Below are 14,182 nucleotides of genomic sequence, written 5' to 3'. Positions count from 1 at the left end.
TTTTAACCTATAAAAAAATTAAAGTTAAAAAAAGAAAAGAAAATAACAACAAGTAAATCATATGATAAAAAATAACGAATTGCTATTATTAAATAAAATGATGAAAGATAAAAAATAACGATTTCATTTTTAAAAAAAAAACTTATTTTAACGGTAACAAAAAAGAGTTATAACAAAGAAACTGCACGTGTTCTTTATTAAAAAAAACTGTTCATTTAACCTCTAATAGTGTATAGACATTCAATTAAATTTAATAATCTAGAATGTCGTATAATTAATTTGCACAGATAAAATATCTCATTTAATGTGCCAAAAATTAATAAAATATCTAATACTTATTTTCTAAAAATGTTTTATTATGATCTTTCGGAATGTTAACTGGAAAATTTAGAAATATAAATAAAAGTATTTTTAAAAAATAGTTATATTAAGCCCAACCTTTGTTCTAAAAGAACAATATAAATTTTGTATGAAAAGATTTGCAGTATTTAATTATAATTATATTAATTTCTTCATTTTTTATTAATAATCATTTTGACAAAATCACATATATTAATGAAAAATGATACCAAAAAATTATATATAATTAAAATTTTTTATACAAAATTAATGACACTTATTAATTTGTGTGAAATACTTAAAACGCTTATAATTTAAAATATATAAATTATTTATAAATTTTTCTTATATTAATGAAATTAGAAAGAAATTAAAAAATTAAAAAATTAAAAAAATAATATATACTTTATAATATTCCATATAAAATAAAGACTTTATAATATATATTGCCAATAAATATTTTATACCGTCAATTTTACACAATTTATGTTGAAATTAAATATAATGAATTATTTTAATATTAAAAATTAATTAAATCAATAGCCAATGTATGATTACAAGTTCACATATATAAACCTCAAAATCACTCTTGAAGAAAATCAAATAATAAATGAAATATATTCTATTGATTACATTAAGATGTGATTTAAGAAATGAATCGGAAAAAAATAAAGATTCATGTAAACTAAAATTATTTTTGCATTAAAAAATATTTGATTCCTGTTTATATTAAAATTACAATTATGAGATTCTAACTTCGTAAAAAGACAGAAACACATTTATTGTGTTTATAATACTGCTATTTACATTAACAGACGATTAGTCTTCAAATCATTTTTTTCTTATTTGAATGTAATGCCTGCTGACTCAATCATAGGTAGTCAGTAATGACTTCCTCTTCTATATTAACATGACTTCCTCTTCTATATTAACTTCAATGTCCTTACCCTGCATGCCTAGCTTCATCCCTAGACATTAGAGAGAAAATCTCAGCCACCACAAGGTTGGTTTTCTGCAATATCAGATTCTCAAACAATAACTCAATCCATGAATAAACCAAAAGTGTACAAATAATATCAGCTAAACGTTACATGTAGCTCAAACATTACATGTAGCTGTTAGATGACAAATTTCGATCAAAGAAGATAAGTCCACTCGACTAGGAAGCCTGACGGAATATGGGATCGACAAGAAGTTGGATAATCCATGGATCGACATCAAGAGATCCGGTTGAAGTCGAAGGGCATCTCCTGTTAGATAATTAATTGATAATCCTGGATAATCTTCGAAGAATCGTGTTCGTTCACTTTCCGAACAAAGTATTTCGACCCTATTTATGCCTGGGTTCACGAAATCTTTGTGGGGATAATTCTTGAAGAAAGAATGTTTCTGGCAAAAGAAAGATTCTGGAACGTAGAATGGTTTTTTGTGTGTAACCCTAAACCGAGGCCAGATTTCCCCCTTTTATAGGAGAACGAAAACTGAAAACAAAAAGTCATACCTTTTCAAGAAAAACGGTAATAACGGCTGGGAAGGTTCAAACGTTCAAAAGAAAATTCCAGGGGCTCTGCCCCTTGGACCCCGGCAGGGCGCTGCCCCGCACCCCGCCAGGGGCTTCGCCCCTTGGAACCCCAGCGGGGCGCTGCCCCGCACCCCGCCAGGGGCTACGCCCATTGGAACCCCGTTTTCAATTACTTGCAGTCAATTACACGTTGGCTCTACGAGCGTGCACTCCGCACTACTCCTAACTCGTTTCCAAGCTTTAACGCATAATTGCATCGGCCTATAGTAAATCTCATTACTACTAAAATCATGGGTGATACTAAAATCACCAACAAATCCCCCCCATTTTAGTGTAATCCTTGATTTACTTAATATATACAATAAAATATATAAGGGTATATTACAATCAAACAGATGCATAAACGAAAATGTCTTGCGATTGAATTTTCATTTTAGTACAAATACACATTTCAAACACTCGAAAATCTGGGTGTCATAGCGATTGAACCCGTCAATCCATTTGAATGTCAGAAGATATAGTACACATATGTTTCTTACAATACTCTACTATTCATACTTGACACTTTACAAGCCATGTGTCCTTATCCATTAATAAGCATATAGGAAGCCAAGTCCAAACTTCTTGAAGCGGCAAAACTTCATGCTTACATAGGTGATTCTTTTAATCTTGTACCTGCATTTACAATTTTTCAAAAGAACCATTAAGAAGATATACTTCAACCTAACCATCACTTGCAGGTCTGAGCACATACCTTGGGAAGATAAATATAATTGCTCCAATCTTTAACTATGATCTTTCCACATTGAATTCTGCTTCTAACGTCATATTAGAAGGGAATTGGGTATATCAAAGCTAATAGATTTAAATGGACTTTAATCCCATCCCAATTACCGACTTCTTTACTAAGTCTCTAGCTAACCCCTTCGTCAAGTGGTCAGCTAAGTTTTGTTGCGACCGAACAAACTCTATAGATATCACCCCATTCATGATTAATTCTCTAATCATACTATGTCTGACACCCAAATGTCTAGACTTTCCATTGTATATTTGACTATAAGCTTTAGCCAATGTGGCAGTACTATCACAACGGATAGAAATTGGTGATATCGGTTTAGGCCATATCGGAATCTCGTATACCAAGTTCCTTAGCCATTCTGCTTCTTTACCAGCAGCAGCTAATGCTACAAACTCAGATTCCATTGTGGAACTAGTTATACATGTTTGCTTCTTGGAAGCCCATGAGATAGCACCTCCCCCAAGCAAGAACACCCATCCACTTGTAGAGGATGAATCTTCAGCATTATTTATCCAACTAGCATCCGAATAACCCTCTAACACCGAAGGAAATCCCATATATGACAATCCATAATTCATTGTACCCTTCAAGTACTTGAATACCCTAGTTATCGCATGCCAATGATGCCGGCTAGGATTACTCGTAAATCTGCTCAACTTTCCAACCGCATAAGCAATATCCGGTCGAGTGCTAATCATAGCATACATCAAAGAGCCTATAGCTCTTGAATATTCGAGTTGATCTACAGGTTTACCTGTATTTGGCATAAGTTTTTCTCCCGGATCCATTGGAGTACTTACTGGAGAACAACTTTCACAATTGAACTTCTTGAGCATTTTCTCAATGTAATGAGATTGCATAATTACAATCCCTTTATTTTCCCGTTTAATCTTAATTCCTAGAATAACGTCCGCTTCTCCCATATCTTTCATGGAGAACTTTGATGACAAGAAATTCTTTGTTATATCAATTTGATTTTGGTCGGTGCCAAAGATCAACATGTCATCAACATATAAGCAAATGAAAACTCCTTTACCGGATGTATCAAATTTGCTATATACACATTTGTCAGCTTGGTTTAGAATGAAACCATTGGACAAAACAACCTCATCAAACTTTTGATGCCACTGCTTCGGAGCTTGTTTTAGCCCATATAATGACTTAATTAGTTTACACACTTTATGTTCATTACCAGGCATTACAAAACCTTCAGGTTGCTTCATATACACTTCTTCTTCCAAATGACCATTCAGAAAGGCTGTTTTGACATCCATTTGGTGAATCACTAGATTATGAATAGCCGCCAAGGCAATCAACAATCTAATAGTAGTGATACGGGCAACAGGAGCATAGGTATCGAAATAATCAATCCCTTCCTTTTGTCTGAAGCCTTGGATAACTAGTCTAGCTTTAAACTTGTCAATTGTACCATCGACTTTCATCTTCTTTTTGAAGATCCATTTGCAACCCAATGGTTTGCAACCTGGTGGTAAATCAGATAGTATCCAAGTATTATTTTCCATGATAGAGCCAATCTCTTCATCAATTGCTTCTTTCCAAAAAGCAGAATCTCGAGACTTGATAGCTTCATCATACGTTCTTGGATCCTCTTCAATACTATAGCAATAATAATATTGAGTGTCAATCTGATCCTTTGATCCCTCAACTAAATATAGTTGGAAATCAGATCCATAAGATTTAGTTTTTCTAGCTCTTTTGCTCCTACGGGGTTCAAGTGCTTGACTTGGCACATCATTTGAATGATCATCTCTTAGAGATTCATCTGAAATAGGTATAGAGTCCTTTGGTCTAGGTACAGAGGAGAAACAGTTCTCATCAAATATGGCATCTCTCGATTCTATAATTGTGTTAATAGAGATCGAGTCATTAGGCTCTATAACATAGAACCTATAGGCCTTGGAGTGCTCGACATATCCAACAAAGATGCAAGCTACACCCTTTTCACCCAAAGTTTTCCTTTTTGGGTCCGGGAGTCTAACCACGGCCCTACAACCCCAAACACGTAGAAATGTCAGGTTGGGTCGTTTCTTATACCAAAGTTCATATGAATCTCCGCACTACTCCTAACTCGTTTCCAAGCTTTAACGCATAATTGCATCGGCCTATAGTAAATCTCATTACTACTAAAATCATGGGTGATACTAAAATCACCAACATCTCCATGGTAAGGGATGATTGTGGGTGGCCAAAAACGTGGGCAGTTATCTTCGTGTCATCTCAAGATATGTTCGTAACTCTCGACGGTTACTTTTTATTAGTATTTAAGCAAGTGTTAGGGATCATTTGTGGGGTGACATTTTTAGCATTTGCAATAGGAGTACACTTAAAGTATCAAAACGTTTACGAGAAAATAGTCATCTCCCTACAAAATGTACATTTGCCTCCATTTATATTCATCAGTCATTTAAACTTACCAAATTATCTTTACTTTATTGCTTTTACTTTCACTATATTTTCGTCTGTCATTGCTTTTTACTACATTCCAAACTTACCAAGAGTTACATTTATTCCTTTTGATCATTTCAAAGACATTGCCCACTAAAACATCATGCATTTAACACTAAGTCCAAGACTTTATAGCCGGTCCTGCAAGTAACCCTCTCATAGGAAGGTTAGAGATTGTTGGCAAAGAAACAAATTGGCACACCTGGTGGGAGTTCGACAACGTTAGGTGTATGCGATTGCGCAGTGGCAAAATGACGTCTCCTCGACCACACAAAGAAACGTCTTTGGCAGGAGACAAGGCGACGTCCCAGGCGGTCGATGTTGATTCTAGCGTGGCATCGACGGTTTCGACAGCGTTTATAGGTCTAATTCTGACACCGTGTCAGCCATAAAAGCCGACACCAACAACAATGGGAACTTCTGGGCAATATATGCCTAGTTTGACGGTCCCCATGCACACGACGTTGGGAATGCCGACTGAGTTTATGACAAGTATGTATAACCTCGGTTCGACTTACGGTGAAACATCATCATCGTCATTCCCACGTTACCAGGGGTTAGGACCTTTGGCAACTCCACTCGGCCGACCCTCATGTTTTGGACTGACGTCCCAGTCGGTCCCAACTTTTACGTCAAGTTCTGTCGTCGTTATGAGACAGCAGATGGACGAGAATAACCATGAAATGATACATATGCTAACTCAGTAAATGGATACCATCTTTAGGTCTTTGATCCAAGATTCGATGCAAAGTTACCAGCAATTGGCAACCCAAATGACAAGGATAATGGGGCTTTTTTGGGGCCCTAAAAGCTCCGGCTCGTCGGAATGCTACGCCTCCTCCTCGACCGGAAACCCCAGTCCGACAAGAGGAAATGACAGACGATATTGTCGAACAAGAATATCAGGAATTTGAACAGATCCCAAGGGTGGCACGAAGGCCCCCCGTGGTAATGGTTAACCGAAACCAGGATTCCGACCAGGTGGTCAGACAAATTCGACACGATGCAGCTGTTGGGGAGCAAAACCTAGAGGCAATCGTCGAACAGATCATTGTACGAAACGAAATAAGCCCATGCTTGCAACGGCCAACTTACTCTTCACCCTTGCCAGATTTTGTCTTACAGACAGAACTGCCTAGGGGATGGAAGGTCCCGAAATTTACCAAGTTCGCTGGGGATACTGAGGAGTCCACCATCGAACACGTGGCCAGGTATCAGACTGAGGTCGGCGACATAGCGAACAATGAAGATTTGAAGTTAAAATACTTCCCAAGTTCTCTTACGAAAAATGTGTTTACGTGGTTCACAACGCTACCCTCACAGTCAATCCAAACGTGGACACAGTTGGAGAGATTGTTCCATGAACAATTTTACATGGGGCAGTCAAAGATTAGCCTCAAAGAACTAGCTAGCGTTAAATGAAAAGTTGCTGAGTCGGCTGATCAGTACCTAAACAGGTTTAGACTGTTGAAAAGCGCGATGCTTTACTCAAGTCCCTAAGCATGGGTTAGTCGAGATAATTGTCGGGGGTTTAGGTCACTCTATAAGGAAAAAGCTGGATACTCAGTATCTTAGAGATATGGCCCAATTGGCTGACAAAGTTCGACGCATCGAACGCCTGAAAGCTGAGAAGACTAAGACGGGTCGATATCATAAGAAAGAAAAAATATCCTATATCGCAGTCGAAGGTTATTCTTCCAATGATGAAGAGCTAATCTATAGAAGCGAGGTTAACGCAGCGGAACTTAAGCCCATACCTCCATATGCATGTAAGCTTTTAAAGCCTTCGAATGGAAAAAACCCCATCGAAGTCGAGAAAATAGATAAATACATAGCTAAGACTTATACGTTCAACGTGTCTAAGTGAGACAGAATCTTTAATCTATTAGTAAAAGACGTTTAAATTATCGTCCCTCAGGGTTTACAAGATCCCCCCTAGAACAAAAGAAGAAAAGGGGATTCTGTAAATTTCATAATTTCCTTGGTCACAAAACTCACCAATGTGTTCTTTTCAGGGATTTGGTGCAAAAGGCTTTGAAAGAAGGAAGGATCCCGTTTGGCGAATAGGCCAAAAATGCAGGTGGATTCTGATCCTCTGAAGGTGTAATAAGCTTTTTACTCGGAGCCTCTCGAATGCATGCTGGTCGAGACTACTGATGGTCTCGTAGAGGCTTCCGAAGCAGCGTTCTTAGCTGAATCTTTTGAAGTGCTGATGGTCGAGACTACTGAGGGTTTCAGAAATAAGGCTGAAAGTAAATCCAAGTCGGCCTACCCCCAACCAGGCGAAAGTTTATCAAACTTCCAAGAGAAGTGCAGAGTGAATGGGTCAAAGGCTCTGCTATGCCCTAAGTACAGTACGGTGTTCACCGAGAAAACCGCTGAGAAATTGAAGGCTGACAACAAGGCTTTGGAGGAAGAGAAACTTGTCGTCCCACGATTTGTGTTCGACAAGCATGGAGCACCTCGACGCAATGAAGAATACAAAAGGCAGTTTCAACGATCTCGACCAAAGACTTTCATTCCGCCGACCGACGTTCCACAAGAAAAGTGGATAGAGTTCGTCAACTAGAAAGGGGGCAAGAAACCGAAATGGAGAGTGTTGGAGAAGGAAACAACATCTACAGAGAAGAAAAGAGGCTACATGGTATCTCCTAACTACAAATAAAAGAATCCGATGACCAGGACACAATGGAGGCATTACTAGTGGAACAAAAAAGCTGAGAAGGACGCCACCACTCCACATTTGAAACCCGTGGGAACCTCTGGACAGAAGAAACAGATACCAAAGGTATTGAGACCTGGACACAGAAAAATGGTGGCCATGACCATCGACTCAATGGGGAAAAAGCGGTGGTAGCCTCCCCAAGCGTGGAGTGTTCGTCAGAAGTAAAAAGACAACCAAGAAACGAGTGCGAATTGAAGGAAGAAGAACCTGAGTACTACCCTCAACTAGAGGAAGGAGAGCCTGAATACTCCCCCAATCTGACGAGGAGTTTGACGAAGACATGTACGACGAAACCAATGATGACATCTATGGTGATGACTTCGTTGTAAACTGCGACATTGTATCGGTGTTACCAGCTGAATACGACATGGTATCCGAAGTCTCTGAAGCAGAAGAAGATTTTGTGCCAGATGAAACGGTTGGAGGGAAACCTCTGTGCTACTATGTCATGGATAGCGACGTAGTGGAGGAACAGAAGGCCACGTTTGAAAAAACTAGCCCAGGGATGATGTATCATCTAAAGCCTTTGTTCATCAGGGCGAAGGTTGATGGAATAGCGGTAAACAAGGTTTTTATCGACGGAGGCGCTGCAATCAATCTGATGCCCCATACTCTATTTAAGAAAATGGGAAAGGGTGACGAAGATCTTCGACATCACAATATGGTCTTATCAAACTATGAAGGGAAAAACAACAATATAATGGATTTTGTCCAGGTCGATCTCGCCATGGGCACAACAACACGCTTAACACTGTTCATGGTAATAAACTCCAAAGATAATTTCAATTTACTCCTGGGTTGAGAATGGATCCATGGGATAGGAGCGGTACCTTCGACGATTCATCAGAGACTTATAATCTAGGGCAAAGACGGCATCATGGAGAACATCAAGGCCGACCAAAGTTATTATCGGGTCGACGACAGGGGCTCCAAGAGTTCTTTTGACCAACACTTGGAGAATATAGTGCCATGCGATGATGAATCAGGTTCCTACACTTTTGTCAAAACTGGACGAGTTCTGAACTTAGACCTTGATCATGGTTTCATCTGGGATAATAAGGAAGATACAGGATCAGAGACGGGAATTCCACCTACGGGGTGGCATGCAGTCGATGAAGATGACTGCTGAGTCAGAAAGTTTGGCTCGAATTTTGGCCTATTTGGCTGAAAACAAGAGAAAGTCGATTCTGGAAAAGGAGAGGCTTCAAAATTTGACATGTGAGGCCGAAGGTTTAGAAGATAGTCAACAAGACCAAACAACATCTTCAGAAAGCCAGACGATTGATTGCATTTACGACAACGAGCCTTTGGGGTTCGAAAAGAACCCATCAGATGAATCCCAGAAGATGCAAGCATAAGATCCCCTTGAAGATATCGATTTGGGGGATGGGATCACGAAAAGACCAACCTACATAAGTACTAAGGTAGGGTCAGAAATAAGGGTGAAGTTGATTGAAGTATTTACCAAATACAGAGACTATTTTGCATGGGATTATAACTAAATGCTCGGTTTAAGTCGAAGCATGGTGGAGCATTGACTGCCTATCCAACCCAGGAAAAGTCCAGTGAAGCAACACCCTCGGCGATTTGTTCCAGACATCACCTTGAAAATTAAGCAAGAGATCGAAAGACTCCTCAAAAGTCGCTTTATCAGAACTACGAGGTACATCGAATGGTTAGCCAACATAGTGTCTGTCATTAAGAAAAACGGAACTCTTAGAATCTGTATAGACTTTAGAGATCTGAATAACGCCACGCCAAAGGATGAATACTCAATGCCCGTGGCGGAAATGCTGGTTGATTCGGCCGCAGGTTTTGAATACCTGAGCATGCTTGATCGTTACTATGGCTACAATCAAATTCTTATAGTTGAAGAGGATGTCCCCAAGACAGCGTTTTGATGCCCTGGAGCTTTAGGGACATACGAATGGGCCGTGATTCCGTTTGGTTTAAAAAACGCAGGAGCGACCTATCAAAGGGCTATGAATTCCATATTTCATGACTTCATTGAAAATTTTATGCAAGTGTATATCGACGACATCATGATAAAATCGTCATCACAAGGAGATCACCTGGATCACCTTCGACTCTCGTTTGATAGAATGAGGAAATATGGATTGAAAATGAATCCATTAAAATGTGCTTTCGGTGTACACGCAGGAGAATTTCTGGGGTTTGTGGTACACAAACGAGGCATCAATATCAATCAAAATAAGACAAAAGCGATCTTATACCTCGAAAGCCCATCGACAAAGAAGCAATTTCAGTCTTTGTTGGGAAAGATAAACTTCTTAAGACGTTTCATATTAAATCTAAGTGGTAAGACGAAGGTGTTTTCGCCACTGCTCAAAATTAAGAAGGAAAGTGATTTTCACCGGGAACCAGAGCAACAAGAGGCTTTCGACGCCATTAAGGGTTACCTTATAAAGCCTCCTATTTTGCTACCTCATAGTAGGAGGAGAAATATGAGTTTATATATTGCTGCATCAGATACAACTATAGGGAGTATGTTGGCACAAAAGGATATTAATGGTATCGAGAGACCCATATATTACCTCAGTAGAATGTTAATAGATGCCGAAACTAGGTACAATCTCATCGAGAAACTGTGTCTATGCTTGTACTTTGCCTGTATCAAATTAAAGCAATATATAAAACCAGTTGATGTTTATGTTTCATCTCATTACGATATTATTAAACATATGTTGTCTAAACCTATTATGCATAGCCGAATTGAAAATTGGGCACTAGCTTTAACAAAGTTTTCTCTGACATATAAACCTTTAAAGGATATGAAAGGCCAACTTGTGGCATATTTTATAGTAGATCATGCCATGATTGAACCATCACTAAACGTGGTTGACACCAAACCATGGCAGTTATATTTCGATGGGTCAAGCCACATGGACAGAATGGGAGTCTTGGTGTTAGTATTATCCCTATAGGATGGCCCAACGAGATTTAATTGCAAGATCAACGAAAAATGTTCCAACAATGAGGCTGAGCACGAGGCCCTAATAATTGGTTTTCGACTCTCGAAAGGGTTGTGAGCCAGTAGAATTGAGTTAAGGGGAGATTCAAAGTTGGTAATCAAGCAGGTCACACGAGAGTACAAATGCATCAAGGAAAATTTGTTGAAGTATTTTGTGACGGCAACACAACTGTTGGAGTACTTTGAGGTTGCAGGCATAAAACATGTGTCGAGAAACGAAAACCAAGAGGACAACGATCTGACCCAGGCCGCTTCCGGGTATAAGATGTCTAAGTCAAAATTCCAAGATATGATTGAAGTTCGAGAAAATATGGTGTCAAACGCACCGCCAATAAGGGAAGATGTACTCGACAGGAATGACAGTCGTGATGAAGGATTCGACGAAGAACATCCTGAAGTTTTTGGATTCAAGAAGTCTTGGGGACATGGAGTTTTCACTATCAACAGTTTATCACCAACGGACTAGAGAAAACCAATCATGGAATATTTAGAGAATCCAGTCGGAAGCATTGATAGGAAAATCAAATACAGAGCTTTGAGCTATGTGCTGCTAGGAAATGAATTGCTGAAGAAAACACCAGAAGGAGTACTACTTAAATGTCTGGGAAATACAGAAGCATATTTGACCATATCTGAGGTACATAGTGGAGCCTGTGGCGTGCACCAGGCAGGCTACAAGATGAAGTGGTTGTTGTTCCGACATGGTGTTTATTGGCCTAGTATGTTGAAGGATTGCATCGAGTTCGCCAAGGGATGCCAGGAATGCCAGGTGCATGTAGGTGTTCAACATATGCCAGCGAGTGAGTTGCATGCGATCATCAAGCCATGGCCTTTTAGGGGGTGGGCGTTAGACGTCATTGGAGAGATTCACCAGCCTCATCGAAGCAACAAAAGTTCATCCTAGTCAGGATAGACTACTTCACTAAGTGGATCGAAGTTATCCCTCTGGTGAAGGTGGATCAGGAGGCGGTGATTGAATTCGTCCAAAAACATATTATATATCGATTTGGCATCCCAGAGACCATTACCACAGATCAGGGGTCGGTGTTTGTAGGACAAAAGATGCAAGAGTTTGCTGGCGAAACGGGTTTTAGGTTAGTTACTTTTACACCTTACTACGCACAAGCGAATGGCCAAGTCGAAGCGTCCAACAAAGTGATAATAAGTTTAATTATAAAACATGTTTCCAAAAAGCTAAAGAATTGGCACAAGACTTTGGACCAAATCCTATGGGCCTGTCGAACGTCCCTAAAGGAAGCAACAAATTCAACGCCTTTTTGACTAACATTTGGGCACAATACCATATTACCATTAGAGATCTGTTTGCAGTCCTTCAGAGTACAACGCCAAAATGATCTCCAGTCGGAACAATATTGGAAGATTATGTTCGACGAACTGGTCGATTTGGACGAAGAAAGATTGGATACGATGGAACACTAGCACGACAGAAAGAATGCGTGGCCAAAGTATACAACAGGAAGGTAAGGGCAAAAACCTTTATAATGGATGATTATGTTTGGAAAGTAATCCTGCCTATGGATCGAAGAGATCGAACTCTAGGAAAATGGTCTCCAAAATGGGAGAGACCATTTCAGGTAATCTGAACATTTACCAACAATGCTTATGCGATCAAAGAACATGGTATGGATCAAAGGGTCTTGAGAGTTAATGGGAAATATTTAAATAAATATAGACCTATGCTACAAGAAATCAAAATCCAAACGTAACAAAATTCATTAAGATCAGATGGGAAATCTAAACTTGAAGTCCTCAAAAGAGGTTATCTCATGAATAATCCTATTGTTTAGAGAAACTTTCTTTCCATGCAGGTGTTTGATGTTGGCCTCAATTTTGAGTGCTTTTTCCCCATGGGATATCCCCTTCAGAACCTCGCGGTCGACAACCTCTTGTGCTGGGATTTCCTCAGCCGTCTCCAAGGAAGCCTTTTGCGCTTCCACATCAACAATATTTCTATTAAGTTCAGCTATCTGGGCTTGGTAGTCGTAGATTTGCTGGTTGAAGGCTTGTTGTCGACGAAGGCGTTCCTCCTTTTTATTTTCAAATTCGTTGAGTTTTTGTTCACAGGTCTCACTAGAGTCCCATTCAAGCCTCACCTCATTAAGTTTCGTCTTGATTTGAAGGTCATCATTTTGACGAAGGCTAAGGTCCTTGAAAAATTGGGTGAAGAAGGCCTCAAACTCGACAAAATACTTGACTATTGAAGCAGGAAGATCATGAAGGGTAAGTGAGTCAAGGAATTTGAAAATATCACGAGCTAGCCCTTTTACTATTTCAAGAGCACATAGAAAGTCGCTCTCGAAAAGTGACATCTTCAGTTGTTGAAGTATGAAAATGACCTCAACATTTAGATATGAGGGAGGAACGACGGTCGAAGATGGAGATGACACATCGATTGAAAGACAACAAAATTGTTGTAGTTTCCGAAGGGCCTCAGTGGGGTTCCGAAGTTAAAACACCGGTCGACTCACTTTAGTTAACATTGTTTGGCGGATTTAGAGTTGGTGGGGAGACATGAGTTTCTTGAGCCGTTGGTAAGGCACTTTGGAACTCAATTTGTCGTTGGGGACTCAGAACATTGTCGGCAGAAGGATGGTCGGTCTTATCTTCGACCATAGTTTCGAACGAAATTGGAGAGGCCACAGGTTCATGAAAGATAGAAGTATTAGAACTCATGACGAAAAGAAACCCATGGTTGGTAGAAGTAAAGATGGACGAATACCTGAAGGGCCACGGGGGATGGAGAAACGGTAGGAGTCCTCTCTGAATCACGAGGAGTGAAAGCTTCCTCGAGGTCATCTTGGATTGCCGGGGTCGAAGCTGAAGGAGCCACCTTTGATGGAGTCTTTTTGGCCTGAGCCTTTTTTCGTCAGATAGGAGTAAGGGGCTTTATGGACGGTGCCTTTGACGTGGTAAAAATATGCGAGTGCACACTATCGTCAGACTCCTCGTTTTCCACTAAAGGTACTTCTTCAGGTACCGTAATTTCAAGATGAGTGAAAAGGTAATGGAAGTTAATAAGGTAACATTTTAATGATATTGATGCGCAATACCTGCGAAGTGGGGGTTGAAGGCGCTCGTTGTTTCTTCGAAGGCTTGGCTAGAGTTGGCTTAGATGAGGGAATGACCCTCTTTCGATCCTGATAATAGAAACTGTAAGTTTTTTGCATCCACAGGAAAAGAGGAAATGAAATTAGTGACATATACCTTTTTGGGGGCTTCATCGACTCGATAAGTTTGGATTATATGGTCAGGAGCATGTTAGGGACCAATTAGTACTACTTTTTATATAATTTTATTGGTCCCTTTTACCAATTTTTG

The 14,182-nt window shown here is 39.6% G+C and overlaps 1 protein-coding gene across 1 annotated transcript; it reads left to right on the top strand.

Annotated features, from left to right (window-relative positions):
• Positions 1 to 5,999: 5,999 nt before the first annotated feature.
• Positions 6,000 to 6,548, top strand: LOC127136692 (uncharacterized). The gene has a single exon (XM_051063224.1). It carries the CDS (start codon positions 6,000 to 6,002, stop codon positions 6,546 to 6,548), a length of 549 nt encoding a protein of 182 aa, XP_050919181.1.
• Positions 6,549 to 14,182: the final 7,634 nt, after the last annotated feature.

This window comes from Lathyrus oleraceus, chromosome 4 (assembly GCF_024323335.1).
Source record: "Lathyrus oleraceus cultivar Zhongwan6 chromosome 4, CAAS_Psat_ZW6_1.0, whole genome shotgun sequence".
Lineage (NCBI taxonomy): Eukaryota > Viridiplantae > Streptophyta > Magnoliopsida > Fabales > Fabaceae > Lathyrus > Lathyrus oleraceus.
The sequence above is the reverse complement of the archived record's forward strand: the minus strand, read 5'-3'. Positions and strand labels throughout refer to the sequence as shown.